A 19303-nucleotide genomic window follows, 5' to 3' on the forward strand; every position below is an offset into this window, starting at 1 on the left:
TTTCCACAAATCTGTTGCCTCGCCCCTGCCCCCCATATTCAAAGGGTTATTATTTGTTTTGGGCTAAAATATTAGTTGGGTTGAGACTTGGGCTTACATAACAATTGGGCTTACATTCAAAGGTTTATTATTTACTTTGGGCTAAAGTTTTTTTTTTTTTTTTTTTTTTTTGTCAGTGGTATCCTCGTAGTTATTTAGGGTATCCTCTGTATAAAATCGACAAAAAATACACTACCGATACGAAGTTGAGCTGTAGCCCGTGCTACAGCTCGTTGAATGCTAGTTCCGCCCCTGGTTGTACAGTAATGTGAAAATGGTTAATGACCTCTGTTATAACTTAAAATGTTGACATGATTAATTAATGTGATTAGGAAATGGTATGTAAACATTATAAGCTGGGAATGGTAAACTTCTGCGTGATGTTTGAAACTTGTTTCGAATAAAAATGGTAACAAAGGAATCACAAAACCGCTACATGAAATTGGATTTATAAAATCATCGATGTTCATAACTTAAAAAGTAAAGCTGGGTTCTCTTATTTTCCTTGAATGTACAACCGCACAAGCCCAATGTACAACCTGGTTATGCATGTTTAGAGATCGTTGCATGAGAATGATTGAATATGTAAGTGATAAAAATAACAGTGACTATACTATTAGTTGTTTTAGTAACATAGATGATGAAAATTTTGTAAGATGCATGCCATGAGATCTGGGTGTATATATTTGAAATTCTTGGTGATGGGTTTTCATGAAGGTGTATAAGGCTACACGGTATGGGGACGTCCTCACACCGTCGCGGTCCGGCGCCGCACCAAACACCGTGCCGCCCCCGGTACGTCGCGTCTTCCCCGTCCGAATATCGCCGTTGGCGACATTCCAAAGTTGTGGGCCCATTCCGAATTTGAACGTTGAAAACAAACAAAATTAAATACTTTTTCAACGGCTATTTTTTTAATTCCCTCCCATTTCACTTCCATTTTTATAAATACTCACGCTTTTACTCATTTTTTCACAACTTTTCACCAACTACAATCTCACATCTCTCTCACATTTTATAACCCTTTTCCCTTTTTTATAAAAACTCATCTATTTTTTTACCCGCTACCACCCCATCTCTCGCTAAAAAATTATCATGGCTTCACCCATTTCTTCCATTTCTTCAATTTCTTCTATGTCTTCATCGTCTTCGTCTGCGTGGTATTCATCATCGTCCGTAGAGGATGCTATTATGCACAACATGATTATGAACGCGGCTCAGGTGTTCATGGCGTCTGATGAAGGGTCGTCCCAACGGCTAACTAGACGAGCAAAATATAACCGAGACCAAGAAGGTATTCTACTTTTTTTTTCCTTATGTTTTATATAGGTTTGAAAATGTATTTTATAATTAATTTCATTTATGTTTCGTTTTAAATTTATAGCCGGCCACGATAAACTAGTAGCCGATTATTTTGCCGACGAACCCGTGTACCCAGCCGAGATTTTTCGACGTCGTTTCCGCATGAGTCGTCCACTGTTTTTACGTATTGCAGGCGACATGGCCCAATCTGATCCGTTTTTTACATTGCGAAACGACGCTAGGGGGCAAAGGGGTTTCAGTAATTTACAAAAATGTACGTCGGCCAATCGCCAACTTGCGTACGGTTACGCACCCGATGCATTAGACGAGTATATTAGGATGTCTGAAAGAACCTCACGTCAATGTTTGCACAAGTTTTGCCAATGGGTTGTCAAATTGTATAGCAAGTGATACCTGCGGAAACCGAACGCAAACGACGTTCAAAAATTATATCAAGCACACGAACAGAGACATGGTTTCCCAGGAATGCTCGGGAGCATTGATTGCATGCACTGGCAGTGGCAGAACTGCCCGGTTGCATGGCAAGGCCAGTATACTAGGGGAGATCAGTGACATCCGACTATCATTCTAGAGGTTGTGGCGTCACAGGATCTCTGGATATGGCATGCTTTTTTTGGTCTACCTGGTTCGCTCAATGACCTTAACATCATATACCAGTCACAGATATTTGAGGATGTAGTGGCGGGTACAGGTCCAGACACAAGCTTTACGGTTTCAGGGGTGGAGTACAGGCGAGGTTACTACCTAGCCGATGGGATTTACCCAACGTATTCGACAATCGTTAAAACTATCCCGCACCCGACCGACGACAAAAGAAAAAAGTTTGCGATGTTTCAAGAGGGTGCAAGAAAAGATATTGAACGGGCTTTTGGTGTTCTACAAAAAAAAAATGGCACATCATTTCACATCCAGCACGTTCGCAAACACAAAGGAGGTTACGACACATTATATACGCTTGTATCATCCTTCATAACATGATCATTGAAGACGAAGGGAGAGCGATATGCGAGTACGACGAAAACGCGTCTACTGGAAATTCTGTTCCAGTTAGTGAGGAGCAACAAGATTTGAACGCCTTCGCTCTACGTAACGAGTACACACATCACAACCTACAAGCGGACTTGGTGGAGTACATTTGGAACAACGCTCCAAACGAACTCGGCCACGACATGGAAGACGAAGACTAGTAGCTTATTTTAATATATTAGGATATTTTTAAGTTTTTTCTTTAACTTTGTTTTTTTTAAGTTTATGTTTTTTTTTAATTTATTTTTTTTAAGTTTAATTTTTTTTAAGCTTATGTAATGTTTTTAATATTAATGAAAATATTTTGTTACTTTATTTGTTAAATGTTAAAAAAAAGTTGAAGATTAAAAAAAATAAAAAAACATAAAAGTGGTGGAGGACTATGACTAGGACCATCCTCCCATGCCCTCTAGTTTTGGAGGATGATCCATCCTTGGTGTCACACCCCAACCAATGGCGGAAACATCGGGATGAGACGAAGTGTGAAGATTGCTCGAGACATCAAAACGCTAATAATTGTGACAAGTATTTAAATAATCCGATTTCATTTCATAAGATAAATTGTCAACATTACAAGAAATTCAAATACAACAAGTTTAACAAAAATAACATCACAACATAACAAAATTGATACAACATATTAAACCCTAACGTCTATATGTGTATCTAGACATCAACGCTACTTCTTTTCATAGCATCGTCATCATCAACCTGTAACATGTTTAAAAATACAATTCAATGCAAAAGCAAAGGCGAGTATACAAGTTTGGTACGTACATAGCAAAAGATAAGTTTTAAACAATTCCTCATAGCAAGCATGTGATTCAAGATAAACGTTTAAACATGGCATGTGTCTAACATATCAAACCAAGGAAACGCAATATGCTCATGACATTACCGATGATAAAGGGCGCGTCGTTAATCCTATAGCGCTACATATGTCACGGTTTGGCTCGTACGAAGTTAATGATAAATTAAACACATAAGTTTCACCCAAGTTTAAAGTATCAAGCCATCACGTATACAAGCATGTTATAGGAATGTTCATGTGTTTAAGCAAAATGTTCATGTGTAAGTTTTTGATAAGTAAACATGTTATACCCCAAAAGTGGTAAAAGTAAAAAGGGGGAAATACGAGTATACTCACATAATTGCTAAGCCTTCCGATTATCCAAGCGTTGGCGAGTGTAAAAGATTAGGAGGTTTGAACAACAAGGTCACCCTACATGGGCAAACGACGGCGCATGAGTACACGAAATTTTAAGAGAACGAACGAGAGTGTTTAGCCTAGATATTTAAAATATCACGAACTTATCATTATGTAATAGTTGCATAAGTTAATTTGTTTAGATAATTTACCTCAATATTAACCTTTTATGTTATAAAAGGATTATAAAGAATTTTTTTATCCTAGAATTTATTATAAAATAGAGAGGAATATTTATTTTATAAATTTACAGTTTATAAAGATTTTTACAAGAAAGGAATTTAGGTAAAAACTCGATTAATTAATAATGAATTTAAGGATTAAAAAAAAGTTTCAAAAAGAATATAATTTATAAAAGTTTTATTTTGGAACCAAAAGAAAAAAATGGATCTAAAAACATTAAAAAAATCTCAAAAGCGGTCAAAATAAGTATACTTTTATAATTATTGTTATAAAAGTTATTTGAATCTGATACGTATTCATTAGTGTTTCGACTAAAGAGTATAAATATATTTTTAACGAAAATCGAGCAGAGTTTCCTCTGTTTTTGGACAACCCCGACAATTAACGTGTCGTTATATTTCCAAAACGCAACAATAAGCACAACAATATATCCATATGATCCTACGTATTCTTATAAATACAAGCTATTTAAAGTTTGGTTTCGCGATAAAAAAAATATTAATTAATACAAAACAATAAATGAATTTATATTTTTGCCACATTTGTTCGAGCCTGTGTTTAACCCGATGACCGACAGTTGACTGGCTTTGACCATGTCTGACCGAACCGAAGCCGAACATCAAGCTGTAACCCGAGCTACATTCTGCCCCGACACGCCTCTTGAACCGAACCCGAATCCGTGCGTATCGAACACGAGAATCTGAGCCGAGATCAAACTTTGAGCCGAATCCGAACCCGAACAAACGGAACATTGTCAGTATCAACCTACATTAGATCGAAAGAAAGGAAACCGAAAAGTAAGAAGGTGAAGGGTTTACCAGTTGCCTTGTCGGAGTCGAAACACCGCCGCTGCCGCCACGGCGGCGCCGTCGCCGACGGTTCTATCGAGTACCACCACTGTTGCAGCCGTTCCCTCCCTCCTCCACATCTCTCTTTTTCGCTCACTTGAACCGCCTCTGTCACCGCCGTCTCGAGCCCCGAAACCACCATTGTCGCTGTCATAGTTGACGGTTCCATCTCTGTCTGTTTAATCGCCGACGGCGCTAACCTCGCCGCTGTCATGTGTCAGGTTAACCAGAGGGTTTGGGGTGTGGTTGTCGGATTAGGAACCGAGAGTGAGGGAAGGGGTAGGTGTGAGTGTGTTGTGTCTGTCAGGACGATCTCGAGAGAGAGAGATAGAGATCTTGGGGAGGTTTGGAGTGGAAGGGGAGTGATAAGAGGGGTGGGTGTACGCAGGTTTAAAGAACAAAGGGAAGATTAGGGTTTGAATTTCTATAAAAGGCTTGTATAATAGGGTTTTAAGTGTGTTGGGTCCAAGTCCCACTAGTGCTCATCCAGCCTTTCGTACGGCCCAAACGTATATCCAAAATCGTGAAAGAATAATTTATTTATTTATTTATTTTTAGCTAGAAGCACGTGGAGTAGCGTTAGTATTCGTTTTTAATCGCGTAAGCGCGTCGTTGTCGTTTCTTGCTCAGATTTTGACTGCGATTAAATAAATAAATAAATAAGTATAAGCGAACATGTATTTCCCAAAAATATACACATGTGGAAATACGAGGCGTTACAGTCTCCCCTCCTTTAGGAAATTTCGTCCCGAAATTTATTCAGAAGGAAGGCTTGAAAGGGTTTTGGCAAGGCGAAGATAATTGTTTAAAATTGGGACCTTGATGTTTGAGACAGCGGAGATTAATTGAGGTATAAGGGTGAACGATTGACCTAGTTGGCGATTACAAGTATGAGAATAACATAAGTATCGGATAGACAAAAGTAGCGTGTTAAGAATGAAGTCTCGTCATGGATAATCGGACGTAATGCGTTTGTGAGTTGTTTAAAGCTTGTATTAGGTCCAAGAGGTCTGTAAAACACTGAATTTCTCATGGCACGTTTTACGAAAGTTTGGTAACATGGTGAAAACACTTATATATAAGAAGTACCAGCGGCGTATCCACCATGTTTTGACCATGTTACATCCGTTTCGTCTTCGGTGTCATGTCACGTTCCGTGTATTACCATACACAGTAGCACACTCTATGGTTCTCATACGCCTATCACTATAATCCCGTGTGCACCCGCGATTATTTTGATCGTCGCATGATCCGCATAGCTTGTATTAGTTGTGTACGAATCAGGGTATACATAAAAGAATAAGAATGTGTACGTATAAGAATGTAGTATGTAAGCAAGTCCATGCTTAAGTATGTTTGGAACCCACGTAAGCGAATCCCTCGGATTCCTCTCGCGTACGGGTACAAATGTATGAATCATGAGTATGAATGAAAGTATGAGCATAAGTCTAAGTATGAATACTCATGTAGGTATGAGCATAAACATAAACATATAAGTAGTACGTGTATAAGTATGAGTATAAAACATATGAATATAAGTGTAGGTAAATAATAAAACTACGTATGTTGGGACATCACAGATTTAAGTGTATGAAAATGTTCAAAAGGTCGAGTATGTAAATACGAATGATATAGATGATGTTATCGCGAAGTATCGACCAAAATGTGTACGATGATATGCATGTATAGTTGTTTAAATGAAACATTGAGTTTATTGAATCAAAATTAGGTTGACCTTGATTGGGAGGGTAGAATATAGTTGTATATGTAAGGGGATATAAAGTACTAATTGGTTAAGCATAATGTATTTTTGTAATGATTGAAATGCTACTTTTGTTTTAAAAAAAGTTCATGTAAGTCAAAGATTGTCGGTTCCCATGAAGACTTCTTGCCCGCGTGTTTTGTAAATTGGTGTAGGAAAAAGGTTTTCGTTAAAAAGTAAGTTCGTTTCATCAAATAAGAAATTATGAATTTAGGAGGTTCTTGTGAAAACTAGGATCCTTAGAAGAGAAGTTTAGTAAAAGGACTTAGTAATAAAAAAATATAACAAAAGATTTGTTGATGTTGAAAAGGGTATTTGGTAAAACAATCATATAACTTCTATAAGATCTTATAAGTATTTGGGAAAGGTTGGTTGGATTTTGATTAGAAGTAGAAGGTGAGCATGTTTTAGTGATTAAGTCGAATATGAAGTTCATGGACAAGAGTTTCATTGGACCGATTAAATTGATAGGTAGCATTTCGTAAGGTTTTGGAGTTCGAGTAATAAAACGTTTAAGGCATGATTACGAATCTCGTGTATATGGTTTATGTGAAATATATAATTGAATAAGGTATACGTTTGATAAAATGATAAATTTTGAAAATCGCATAAGTGGTGATTTGATTAATGATAAGCAATTTAGGTATAAAATATGATCGAGTTTACATAATAAGACATTTTAAAAACATTTTGGTAACGATCACCTAGGTAAGGGAATCACCCCTAACTCGTTGGTGAGGTCGTTTTAAGGAAAATGGAGTGAAGTTAATCGTCAAGGTAAGGAAATCACTCCTATCTTGTTGATATATCTCCACTTGTAGTTACAAATAAAAAAAATGTAAATAAAATTACGAGAAATTATGCATGCTAATGATGTATAACCGTATGAAAAGTAATAGTATGATGTACGCGCGAAAGTGAAATCTCAAAATGGTTCAAATTGTCAAGAGAGAATTTCATCATAAAAGATCAAAAATAATAAAGTGTAAGCTCGATAAAAATTTGGATGGTTCCAAAACGGAACGTTGACTAACCAAAGTGGTCGAAAGGTCTTTTGAAATTGGAAAGCATGTTTTGGCCTAATAGGTGGTATGCTCTCGCCGACAAGTCGGTTAACGGTATTCACCCTTCCGGTTACTGCATGCCACAACTCAATCGAAAATTCGAGACTTGGCGGGGTTTATAAAAAAAATTCAAAGAGTGGAACTAGTCGACAAGGTGCGGGTTTCACCCCTAACTTGGCGATTTCGTATCCTAAGTGTGGTTGGTACTCGTCGGGTCAAAATTTAATTTCAACACTTTGACGAGGGTCCACTAGAATTCAAAATTTGAAATTTCCATTAAGATATGGATTTCACTCCTAACTTAATGGTGAATTTCATGCAAAAATAGAATCGAGCGAGATGAGAGTCGTTTACCAAATTGTGGGTTTCACGCCTATTTTGGTAAACTCGTCTCGTTTGTGTAATATGAGTGTTTTCCGAGTTTAAGAAAAATCGAGTAAAATGCCTCGGTAAAGGTGTATGTTAAAGGAAATAACGAACAAGTAATAGCACATAAAAGGCATATTGAGAATAACACACAAAGAATAGATCAATAAATCAAGTATCGGCACATAGTAAAACAAGTATTGACACCTAAGAATAGCAATTCGAATACTAACACACAAGCGACTTATATGTTTAATAGTCAAGTGAGTAAAGTAGCATGCAAGTAGTTTCAATCAATACACAAACATAAAACTCTAAAACTATAGACTAGGTTAAAGCATTCCTACTTTTCCTAATTCCCTATAGTTATGGCTCTGATACCAATCTGTAACACCCCAACCAATGGTGGAAACATCGGGATGAGACGAAGTGTGAAGATTGCTCGAGACATCATAACGCTAATAATTGTGACAAGTATTTAAATAATCCGATTTCATTTCATAAGATAAATTGTCAACATTACAAGAAATTCAAATACAACAAGTTTAACAAAAATAACATGACAACATAACAAAATTGATACAACATATTAAACCCTAACGTCTATATGTGTATCTAGGCATCAACGCTACTTCTTTTCATAACATCGTCATCATCAACCTGTAACATGTTTAAAAATACAATTCAATGCAAAAGCAAAGGCGAGTATACAAGTTTGGTACGTACATAGCAAAAGATAAGTTTTAAACAATTCCTCATAGCAAGCATGTGATTCAAGATAAACGTTTAAACATGGCATGTGTCTAACATATCAAACCAAGGAAACGCAATATGCTCATGACATTACCGATGATAAAGGGCGGGTCGTTAATCCTATAGCGCTACATATGTCACGGTTTGGCTCGTACGAAGTTAATGATAAATTAAACACATAAGTTTCACCCAAGTTTAAAGTATCAAGCCATCACGTATACAAGCATGTTATAGGAATGTTCATGTGTTTAAGCAAAATGTTCATGTGTAAGTTTTTGATAAGTAAACATGTTATACCCCAAAAGTGGTAAAAGTAAAAAGGGGGAAATACGAGTATACTCACATAATTGCTAAGCCTTCCGATTATCCAAGCGTTGGCGAGTGTAAAAGATAAGGAGGGTTGAACAACAAGGTCACCCTATATGGGCAAACGACGGCGCATGAGTACACGAAATTTTAAGAGAACGAACGAGAGTGTTTAGCCTAGATATTTAAAATATCACGAACTTATCATTATGTAATAGTTGCGTAAGTTAATTTGTTTAGATAATTTACCTCAATATTAACCTTTTATGTTATAAAAGGATTATAAAGAATTTTTTATCCTAGAATTTATTATAAAATAGAGAGGAATATTTATTTTATAAATTTACAGTTTATAAAGATTTTTACAAGAAAGGAATTTAGGTAAAAACTCGATTAATTAATAATGAATTTAAGGATTAAAAAAAAGTTTCAAAAAGAATAGAATTTATAAAAGTTTTATTTTGGAACCAAAGGAAAAAAATGGATCTAAAAACATTAAAAAAATCTCAAAAGCGGTCAAAATAAGTATACGTTTATAATTATTGTTATAAAAGTTATTTGAATCTGATACGTATTCATTAGTGTTTCGACTAAAGAGTATAAATATATTTTTAACGAAAATCGAGCAGAGTTTCATCTGTTTTTGGACGACCCCGACAACTAACGTGTCGTTACATTTCCAAAACGCAACAATAAGCACAACAATATATCCATATGATCCTACGTATGCTTATAAATACAAGCTATTTAAAGTTTGGTTTCGCGATAAAAAAAATATTAATTAATACAAAACAATAAATGAATTTATATTTTTGCCACATTTGTTCGAGCCTGTGTTTAACCCGATGACCGACAGTTGACTGGCTTTGACCATGTCTGACCGAACCGAAGCCGAACATCAAGCCGTAACCCGAGCTACATTCTGCCCCGACACGCCTCTTGAACCGAACCCGAATCCGTGCGTATCGAACACGAGAATCTGAGCCTAGATCAAACTTTGAGCCGAATCCGAACCCGAACAAACGGAACATTGTCAGTATCAACCTACATTAGATCGAAAGAAAGGAAACCGAAAAGTAAGAAGGCGAAGGGTTTACCAGTTGCCTTGTCGGAGTCGAAACACCGCCGCTGCCGCCACGGCGGCGCCGTCGCCGACGGTTCTATCGAGTACCACCACTGTTGCAGCCGTTCCCTCCCTCCTCCACATCTCTCTTTGTCGCTCACTTGAACCGCCTCTGTCACCGCCGTCTCGAGCCCCGAAACCACCATTGTCGCTGTCATAGTTGACGGTTCCATCTCTGTCTGTTTAATCGCCGACGGCGCTACCCTCGCCGCTGTCATGTGTCAGGTTAACCAGAGGGTTTGGGGTGTGGTTGTCGGATTAGGAACCGAGAGTGAGGGAAGGGGTAGGTGTGAGTGTGTTGTGTCTGTCAGGACGATCTCGAGAGAGAGAGATAGAGATCTTGGGGAGGTTTGGAGTGGAAGGGGAGTGATAAGAGGGGTGGGTGTACGCAGGTTTAAAGAACAAAGGGAAGATTAGGGTTTGAATTTCTATAAAAGGCTTGTATAATAGGGTTTTAAGTGTGTTGGGTCCAAGTCCCACTAGTGCTCATCCAGCCTTTCGTACGGCCCAAACGTATATCCAAAATCGTGAAAGAATAATTTATTTATTTATTTATTTTTAGCTAGAAGCACGTGGAGTAGCGTTAGTATTCGTTTTTAATCGCGTAAGCGCGTCGTTGTCGTTTCTTGCTCAGATTTTGACTGCGATTAAATAAATAAATAAATAAGTATAAGCGAACATGTATTTCCCAAAAATATACACATGTGGAAATACGAGGCGTTAAAATCTCCCCTCCTTTAGGAAATTTCGTCCCGAAATTTATTCAGAAGGAAGGCTTGAAAGGGTTTTGGCAAGGCGAAGATAATTGTTTAAAATTGGGACCTTGATGTTTGAGACAGCGGAGATTAATTGAGGTATAAGGGTGAACGATTGACCTAGTTGGCGATTACAAGTATGAGAATAACATAAGTATCGGATAGACAAAAGTAGCGTGTTAAGAATGAAGTCTCGTCATGGATAATCGGACGTAATGCGTTTGTGAGTTGTTTAAAGCTTGTATTAGGTCCAAGAGGTCTGTAAAACACTGAATTTCTCATGGCACGTTTTACGAAAGTTTGGTAACATGGTGAAAACACTTATATATAAGAAGTAACAGCGGCGTATCCACCATGTTTTGACCATGTTACATCCGTTTCGTCTTCGGTGTCATGTCACGTTCCGTGTATTACCATACACAGTAGCACACTCTATGGTTCTCATACGCCTATCACTATAATCCCGTGTGCACCCGCGATTATTTTGATCGTCGCATGATCCGCATAGCTTGTATTAGTTGTGTACGAATCAGGGTATACATAAAAGAATAAGAATGTGTACGTATAAGAATGTAGTATGTAAGCAAGTCCATGCTTAAGTATGTTTGGAACCCACGTAAGCGAATCCCTCGGATTCCTCTCGCGTACGGGTACAAATGTATGAATCATGAGTATGAATGAAAGTATGAGCATAAGTCTAAGTATGAATACTCATGTAGGTATGAGCATAAACATAAACATATAAGTAGCACGTGTATAAGTATGAGTATAAAACATATGAATATAAGTGTAGGTAAATAATAAAACTACGTATGTTGGGACATCACAGATTTAAGTGTATGAAAATGTTCAAAAGGTCGAGTATGTAAATACGAATGATATAGATGATGTTATCGCGAAGTATCGACCAAAATGTGTACGATGATATGCATGTATAGTTGTTTAAATGAAACATTGAGTTTATTGAATCAAAATTAGGTTGACCTTGATTGGGAGGGTAGAATATAGTTGTATATGTAAGGGGATATAAAGTACTAATTGGTTAAGCATAATGTATTTTTGTAATGATTGAAATGCTACTTTTGTTTTAAAAAAAGTTCATGTAAGTCAAAGATTGTCGGTTCCCATGAAGACTTCTTGCCCGCGTGTTTTGTAAATTGGTGTAGGAAAAAGGTTTTCGTTAAAAAGTAAATTCGTTTCATCAAATAAGAAATTATGAATTTAGGAGGTTCTTGTGAAAACTAGGATCCTTAGAAGAGAAGTTTAGTAAAAGGACTTAGTAATAAAAAAATATAACAAAAGATTTGTTGATGTTGAAAAGGGTATTTGGTAAAACAATCATATAACTTCTATAAGATCTTATAAGTATTTGGGAAAGGTTGGTTGGATTTTGATTAGAAGTAGAAGGTGAGCATGTTTTAGTGATTAAGTCGAATATGAAGTTCATGGACAAGAGTTTCATTGGACCGATTAAATTGATAGGTAGCATTTCGTAAGGTTTTGGAGTTCGAGTAATAAAACGTTTAAGGCATGATTACGAATCTCGTGTATATGGTTTATGTGAAATATATAATTGAATAAGGTATACGTTTGATAAAATGATAAATTTTGAAAATCGCATAAGTGGTGATTTGATTAATGATAAGCAATTTAGGTATAAAATATGATCGAGTTTACATAATAAGACATTTTAAAAACATTTTGGTAACGATCACCTAGGTAAGGGAATCACCCCTAACTCGTTGGTGAGGTCGTTTTAAGGAAAATGGAGTGAAGTTAATCGTCAAGGTAAGGAAATCACTCCTATCTTGTTGATATATCTCCACTTGTAGTTACAAATAAAAAAAATGTAAATAAAATTACGAGAAATTATGCATGCTAATGATGTATAACCGTATGAAAAGTAATAGTATGATGTACGCGCGAAAGTGAAATCTCAAAATGGTTCAAATTGTCAAGAGAGAATTTCATCATAAAAGATCAAAAATAATAAAGTGTAAGCTCGATAAAAATTTGGATGGTTCCAAAACGGAACGTTGACTAACCAAAGTGGTCGAAAGGTCTTTTGAAATTGGAAAGCATGTTTTGGCCTAATAGGTGGTATGCTCTCGCCGACAAGTCGGTTAACGGTATTCACCCTTCCGGTTACTGCATGCCACAACTCAATCGAAAATTCGAGACTTGGCGGGGTTTATAAAAAAAATTCAAAGAGTGGAACTAGTCGACAAGGTGCGGGTTTCACCCCTAACTTGGCGATTTCGTATCCTAAGTGTGGTTGGTACTCGTCGGGTCAAAATTTAATTTCAACACTTTGACGAGGGTCCACTAGAATTCAAAATTTGAAATTTCCATTAAGATATGGATTTCACTCCTAACTTAATGGTGAATTTCATGCAAAAATAGAATCGAGCGAGATGAGAGTCGTTTACCAAATTGTGGGTTTCACGCCTATTTTGGTAAACTCGTCTCGTTTGTGTAATATGAGTGTTTTCCGAGTTTAAGAAAAATCGAGTAAAATGCCTCGGTAAAGGTGTATGTTAAAGGAAATAACGAACAAGTAATAGCACATAAAAGGCATATTGAGAATAACACACAAAGAATAGATCAATAAATCAAGTATCGGCACATAGTAAAACAAGTATTGACACCTAAGAATAGCAATTCGAATACTAACACACAAGCGACTTATATGTTTAATAGTCAAGTGAGTAAAGTAGCATGCAAGTAGTTTCAATCAATACACAAACATAAAACTCTAAAACTATAGACTAGGTTAAAGCATTCCTACTTTTCCTAATTCCCTATAGTTATGGCTCTGATACCAATCTGTAACACCCCAACCAATGGTGGAAACATCGGGATGAGACGAAGTGTGAAGATTGCTCGAGACATCAAAACGCTAATAATTGTGACAAGTATTTAAATAATCCGATTTCATTTCATAAGATAAATTGTCAACATTACAAGAAATTCAAATACAACAAGTTTAACAAAAATAACATGACAACATAACAAAATTGATACAACATATTAAACCCTAACGTCTATATGTGTATCTAGGCATCAACGCTACTTCTTTTCATAACATCGTCATCATCAACCTGTAACATGTTTAAAAATACAATTCAATGCAAAAGCAAAGGCGAGTATACAAGTTTGGTACGTACATAGCAAAAGATAAGTTTTAAACAATTCCTCATAGCAAGCATGTGATTCAAGATAAACGTTTAAACATGGCATGTGTCTAACATATCAAACCAAGGAAACGCAATATGTTCATGACATTACCGATGATAAAGGGCGGGTCGTTAATCCTATAGCGCTACATATGTCACGGTTTGGCTCGTACGAAGTTAATGATAAATTAAACACATAAGTTTCACCCAAGTTTAAAGTATCAAGCCATCACGTATACAAGCATGTTATAGGAATGTTCATGTGTTTAAGCAAAATGTTCATGTGTAAGTTTTTGATAAGTAAACATGTTATACCCCAAAAGTGGTAAAAGTAAAAAGGGGGAAATACGAGTATACTCACATAATTGCTAAGCCTTCCGATTATCCAAGCGTTGGCGAGTGTAAAAGATAAGGAGGGTTGAACAACAAGGTCACCCTATATGGGCAAACGACGGCGCATGAGTACACGAAATTTTAAGAGAACGAACGAGAGTGTTTAGCCTAGATATTTAAAATATCACGAACTTATCATTATGTAATAGTTGCGTAAGTTAATTTGTTTAGATAATTTACCTCAATATTAACCTTTTATGTTATAAAAGGATTATAAAGAATTTTTTTATCCTAGAATTTATTATAAAATAGAGAGGAATATTTATTTAATAAATTTACAGTTTATAAAGATTTTTACAAGAAAGGAATTTAGGTAAAAACTCGATTAATTAATAATGAATTTAAGGATTAAAAAAAAGTTTCAAAAAGAATAGAATTTATAAAAGTTTTATTTTGGAACCAAAGGAAAAAAATGGATCTAAAAACATTAAAAAAATCTCAAAAGCGGTCAAAATAAGTATACGTTTATAATTATTGTTATAAAAGTTATTTGAATCTGATACGTATTCATTAGTGTTTCGACTAAAGAGTATAAATATATTTTTAACGAAAATCGAGCAGAGTTTCATCTGTTTTTGGACGACCCCGACAACTAACGTGTCGTTACATTTCCAAAACGCAACAATAAGCACAACAATATATCCATATGATCCTACGTATGCTTATAAATACAAGCTATTTAAAGTTTGGTTTCGCGATAAAAAAAATATTAATTAATACAAAACAATAAATGAATTTATATTTTTGCCACATTTGTTCGAGCCTGTGTTTAACCCGATGACCGACAGTTGACTGGCTTTGACCATGTCTGACCGAACCGAAGCCGAACATCAAGCCGTAACCCGAGCTACATTCTGCCCCGACACGCCTCTTGAACCGAACCCGAATCCGTGCGTATCGAACACGAGAATCTGAGCCTAGATCAAACTTTGAGCCGAATCCGAACCCGAACAAACGGAACATTGTCAGTATCAACCTACATTAGATCGAAAGAAAGGAAACCGAAAAGTAAGAAGGCGAAGGGTTTACCAGTTGCCTTGTCGGAGTCGAAACACCGCCGCTGCCGCCACGGCGGCGCCATCGCCGACGGTTCTATCGAGTACCACCACTGTTGCAGCCGTTCCCTCCCTCCTCCACATCTCTCTTTGTCGCTCACTTGAACCGCCTCTGTCACCGCCGTCTCGAGCCCCGAAACCACCATTGTCGCTGTCATAGTTGACGGTTCCATCTCTGTCTGTTTAATCGCCGACGGCGCTACCCTCGCCGCTGTCATGTGTCAGGTTAACCAGAGGGTTTGGGGTGTGGTTGTCGGATTAGGAACCGAGAGTGAGGGAAGGGGTAGGTGTGAGTGTGTTGTGTCTGTCAGGACGATCTCGAGAGAGAGAGATAGAGATCTTGGGGAGGTTTGGAGTGGAAGGGGAGTGATAAGAGGGGTGGGTGTACGCAGGTTTAAAGAACAAAGGGAAGATTAGGGTTTGAATTTCTATAAAAGGCTTGTATAATAGGGTTTTAAGTGTGTTGGGTCCAAGTCCCACTAGTGCTCATCCAGCCTTTCGTACGGCCCAAACGTATATCCAAAATCGTGAAAGAATAATTTATTTATTTATTTATTTTTAGCTAGAAGCACGTGGAGTAGCGTTAGTATTCGTTTTTAATCGCGTAAGCGCGTCGTTGTCGTTTCTTGCTCAGATTTTGACTGCGATTAAATAAATAAATAAATAAGTATAAGCGAACATGTATTTCCCAAAAATATACACATGTGGAAATACGAGACGTTACACTTGGGAGGACTATGACGTGTCGCCTACGTGGCGGATCATCCTCCAAGGATGGACCATCACCATAGCTTGTAGTCTAAGGGTGAGAGGGGCACTCCTCTCTTAGGGGAGTCCCCTCTCTTACTCACGGCCAATCAGCACACGCCACGTCAACTCCCCTCTTAAGTCCCTATTTTGCACTCAAACGTTGGCGTCACTCCACTCACACAATTATTTTTTTATAAAAAAAGAAGAAAAAAATATGATTGGTGGAAAAAGAGTGGACCCACATTAACAACCAATCACCCCTCTCTCTCCTCTCTCTCTCTCCTCTCTCTCATGCGGTAACCTCTCACTGATCCCCCTCCCGGCTTACGTTCCCCGAGCCGATGGCGAAGGTGTTCACACTCGGGGACTGAGGTCCCCGCTCCCCTCCCTGAGAAGTGCCCCACTCACCCTAATATCATCAGCATAGAGTACTACCCATTTGAGCATCATATGACTTGAAATTCTAGGATAAAATGTTTTGTCTTTAATCGGTTTGATTTAGGAAATGAAAAGGACAAATGTTTTTTCCAGTCACAAAATTGAAGGCCTGGCCCCACTCGTTCATCGTACAAAAAAATGTCGGTCGCACAGTTGCGAAATAAAGCTACAAGGTACGGGGACGTCCCCACACCGTCGCGGTCCGGCGCCGCATCAAACACCGTGCCGCCCCCGGTACGTCGCGTCTTCCCCGTCCGAATATCGCCGTTGGCGACGTTCCAAAGTTGTGGGCCCATTCCGAATTTGAACGTTGAAAACAAACAAAATTAAATACTTTTTCAACGGCTATTTTTTTAATTTCCCCTCATTTCACTTCCATTTTTATAAATACTCACCCCTTTTACTCATTTTTTCACAAATTTTCACTAACTACAATCTCACATCTCTCTCACATTTTATAACCCTCATCCCTTTTTATAAAAACTCATCTATTTTTTTCACCCGCTACCACCCCATCTCTCGCTAAAAAATTATCATGGCTTCACCCATTTCTTCCATTTCTTCAATTTCTTCTATGTCTTCATCGTCTTCGTCTGCGTGGTATTCATCATCGTCCGAAGAGGATGCTATTATGCACAACATGATTATGAACGCGGCTCAGGTGTTCATGGCGTCTGATGAAGGGTCGTCCCAACGGCTAACTAGACGAGCAAAATATAACCGAGACCAAGAAGGTATTTTACTTTATTTTTCCTTATGTTTTATATAGATTTGAAAATGTATTTTATAATTAATTTCATTTATGTTTCGTTTTAAATTTATAGCCGGCCACGATAAACTAGTAGCCGATTATTTTGCCGACGAACCCGTGTACCCAGCCGAGATTTTTCGACGTCATTTCCGCATGAGTCGTCCACTGTTTTTACGTATTGCAGGCGACATGGCCCAATCTGATCCGTTTTTTACATTGCGAAACGACGCTAGGGGGCAAAGGGGTTTCAGTAATTTACAAAAATGTACGTCGGCCATTCGCCAACTTGCGTACGATTACGCACCCGATGCATTAGACGAGTATATTAGGATGTCTGAAAGAACCGCAAGTCGATGTTTGCACAAGTTTTGCCAATGGGTTGTCAAATTGTATAGCAAGCGATATCTGCGGAAACCGAACGCAAACGACGTTCAAAAATTATATCAAGCACACGAACAGAGACATGGTTTCCCAAGAATGCTCGGGAGCATTGATTGCATGCACTGGCAGTGGCAGAACTGCCCGGTTGCATGGCAAGGTCAGTATACTAGGGGAGATCAGGGACATCCCACTATCATTCTAGAGGCTGTTGCGTCACAGGATCTCTGGATATGGCATGCTTTTTTTGGTCTACCTGGTTCGCTCAATGACCTTAACATCATATACCAGTCACAGATATTTGAGGATGTAGTGGCGGGTACAGGTCCAGACACAAGCTTTACGGTTTTAGGGGTGGAGTACAGGCGAGGTTACTACCTAGCCGATGGGATTTACCCAACGTACTCGACAATCGTTAAAACTATCCCGCACCCGACCGACGACAAAAGAAAAAAGTTTGCGAAGTTTCAAGAGGGTGCAAGAAAAGATATTGAACGGGCTTTTGGTGTTATACAAAAAAATGGCACATCATTTCACATCCAGCACGTTCGCAAACACCAAGGAGGTTACGACACATTATGTACGCTTGTATCATCCTTCATAACATGATCATTGAAGACAAAGGGAGAGCGATATGCGAGTACGACGAAAACGCGTCTACTGGAAATTCTGTTGCAGTTAGTGAGGAACAACAAGATTTGAACGCCTTCGCTCTACGTAACGAGTACACACATCACAACCTACAAGCGGAGTTGGTGGAGTACATTTGGAACAACGCTCCAAACGAACCCGACCACGACATGGAAGACGAAGACTAGTAGCTTATTTTAATATATTAGGATATTTTTAAGTTTTTTTTTAACTTTATTTTTTTTAAGTTTATGTTTTTTTTTAATTTATTTTTTTAAATTTAATTTTTTTTAAGCTTATGTAATGTTTTTTAATATTAATGAAAATATTTTGTTACTTTATTTGTTAAATATTAAAAAAAAGTTGAAGATTAAAAAAAATAAAAAAACATAAAAGTGGTAGAGGACTATGACTAGGACCATCCTCCCATGCCCTCTAGTTTTGGAGGATGATCCATCATTGGGAGGACTATGACGTGTCGCTTACGTGGCGGATCATCCTCCAAGGATGGACCATCACCATACCTTGTAGTCTAAGCGACATACTCTGAATAAGCATTAAATACATAGGGCCCCACCACTATTGATTCGCACATTTACTTTTGAGTTGAATCGCACAATTGTCTCAAACATGCACACAAATTGGAACATGCACATGCACCCATTATATTTTCAATTCAATCGCACAGTAAGTTCCCAAACGCACACTGAATTGTTTTAACATACACCAATTTCCTTTAAACATACAAACCATTTTATTTTTTTTGGGGCTCATCTTTGTTGGGCTGCACAAAATAATTTGAGTGGCCCGCACATGGGAGGAAAACCCATGAGAACAGAATTAGTCGCACAATAAGCTGGGTCATTCTCACACGAGTGCTTCAATCGCACACTTGTTTTCATGGGCCGTGTATGTTGTTTGAGTCGCACACTTAATCATTGAGCTATATAGTTTATAAGGAAACCATATTCATGAGA

The 19303-nt window shown here is 37.7% G+C and overlaps 2 protein-coding genes across 2 annotated transcripts; both read left to right on the plus strand.

Annotated features, from left to right (window-relative positions):
• Positions 1-219: 219 nt before the first annotated feature.
• On the plus strand, positions 220-2699 carry LOC118482789. Its single transcript, XM_035978459.1, has 2 exons — positions 220-1333; positions 1424-2699. Exons 1-2 carry the CDS (start codon positions 1135-1137, stop codon positions 1750-1752), a joined length of 528 nt encoding a protein of 175 aa, XP_035834352.1. The 5' UTR covers positions 220-1134; the 3' UTR covers positions 1753-2699.
• A 14028-nt stretch (positions 2700-16727) lies between these two features.
• Positions 16728-18663, plus strand: LOC118482790. The gene is made up of 2 exons (XM_035978460.1): positions 16728-17301; positions 17392-18663. Exons 1-2 carry the CDS (start codon positions 17103-17105, stop codon positions 18303-18305), a joined length of 1113 nt encoding a protein of 370 aa, XP_035834353.1. The 5' UTR covers positions 16728-17102; the 3' UTR covers positions 18306-18663.
• The last annotated feature ends 640 nt before the right edge of the window (positions 18664-19303 follow it).

Source organism: Helianthus annuus, chromosome 10 (assembly GCF_002127325.2).
Source record: "Helianthus annuus cultivar XRQ/B chromosome 10, HanXRQr2.0-SUNRISE, whole genome shotgun sequence".
In the NCBI taxonomy this organism is placed as follows: Eukaryota; Viridiplantae; Streptophyta; class Magnoliopsida; order Asterales; family Asteraceae; genus Helianthus; species Helianthus annuus.

Excerpts from the sequence above, each read along its gene's own strand:
- LOC118482789 (XM_035978459.1), top strand. The coding sequence starts at position 1,135 with ATGGCTTCACCCATTTCTTCCATTTCTTCAATTTCTTCTATGTCTTCA. Across the intron at positions 1,334-1,423 it reads ATATAACCGAGACCAAGAAG|CCGGCCACGATAAACTAGTA; the intron begins GTATTCTACTTT and ends TTAAATTTATAG.
- LOC118482790 (XM_035978460.1), top strand. The coding sequence starts at position 17,103 with ATGGCTTCACCCATTTCTTCCATTTCTTCAATTTCTTCTATGTCTTCA. Across the intron at positions 17,302-17,391 it reads ATATAACCGAGACCAAGAAG|CCGGCCACGATAAACTAGTA; the intron begins GTATTTTACTTT and ends TTAAATTTATAG.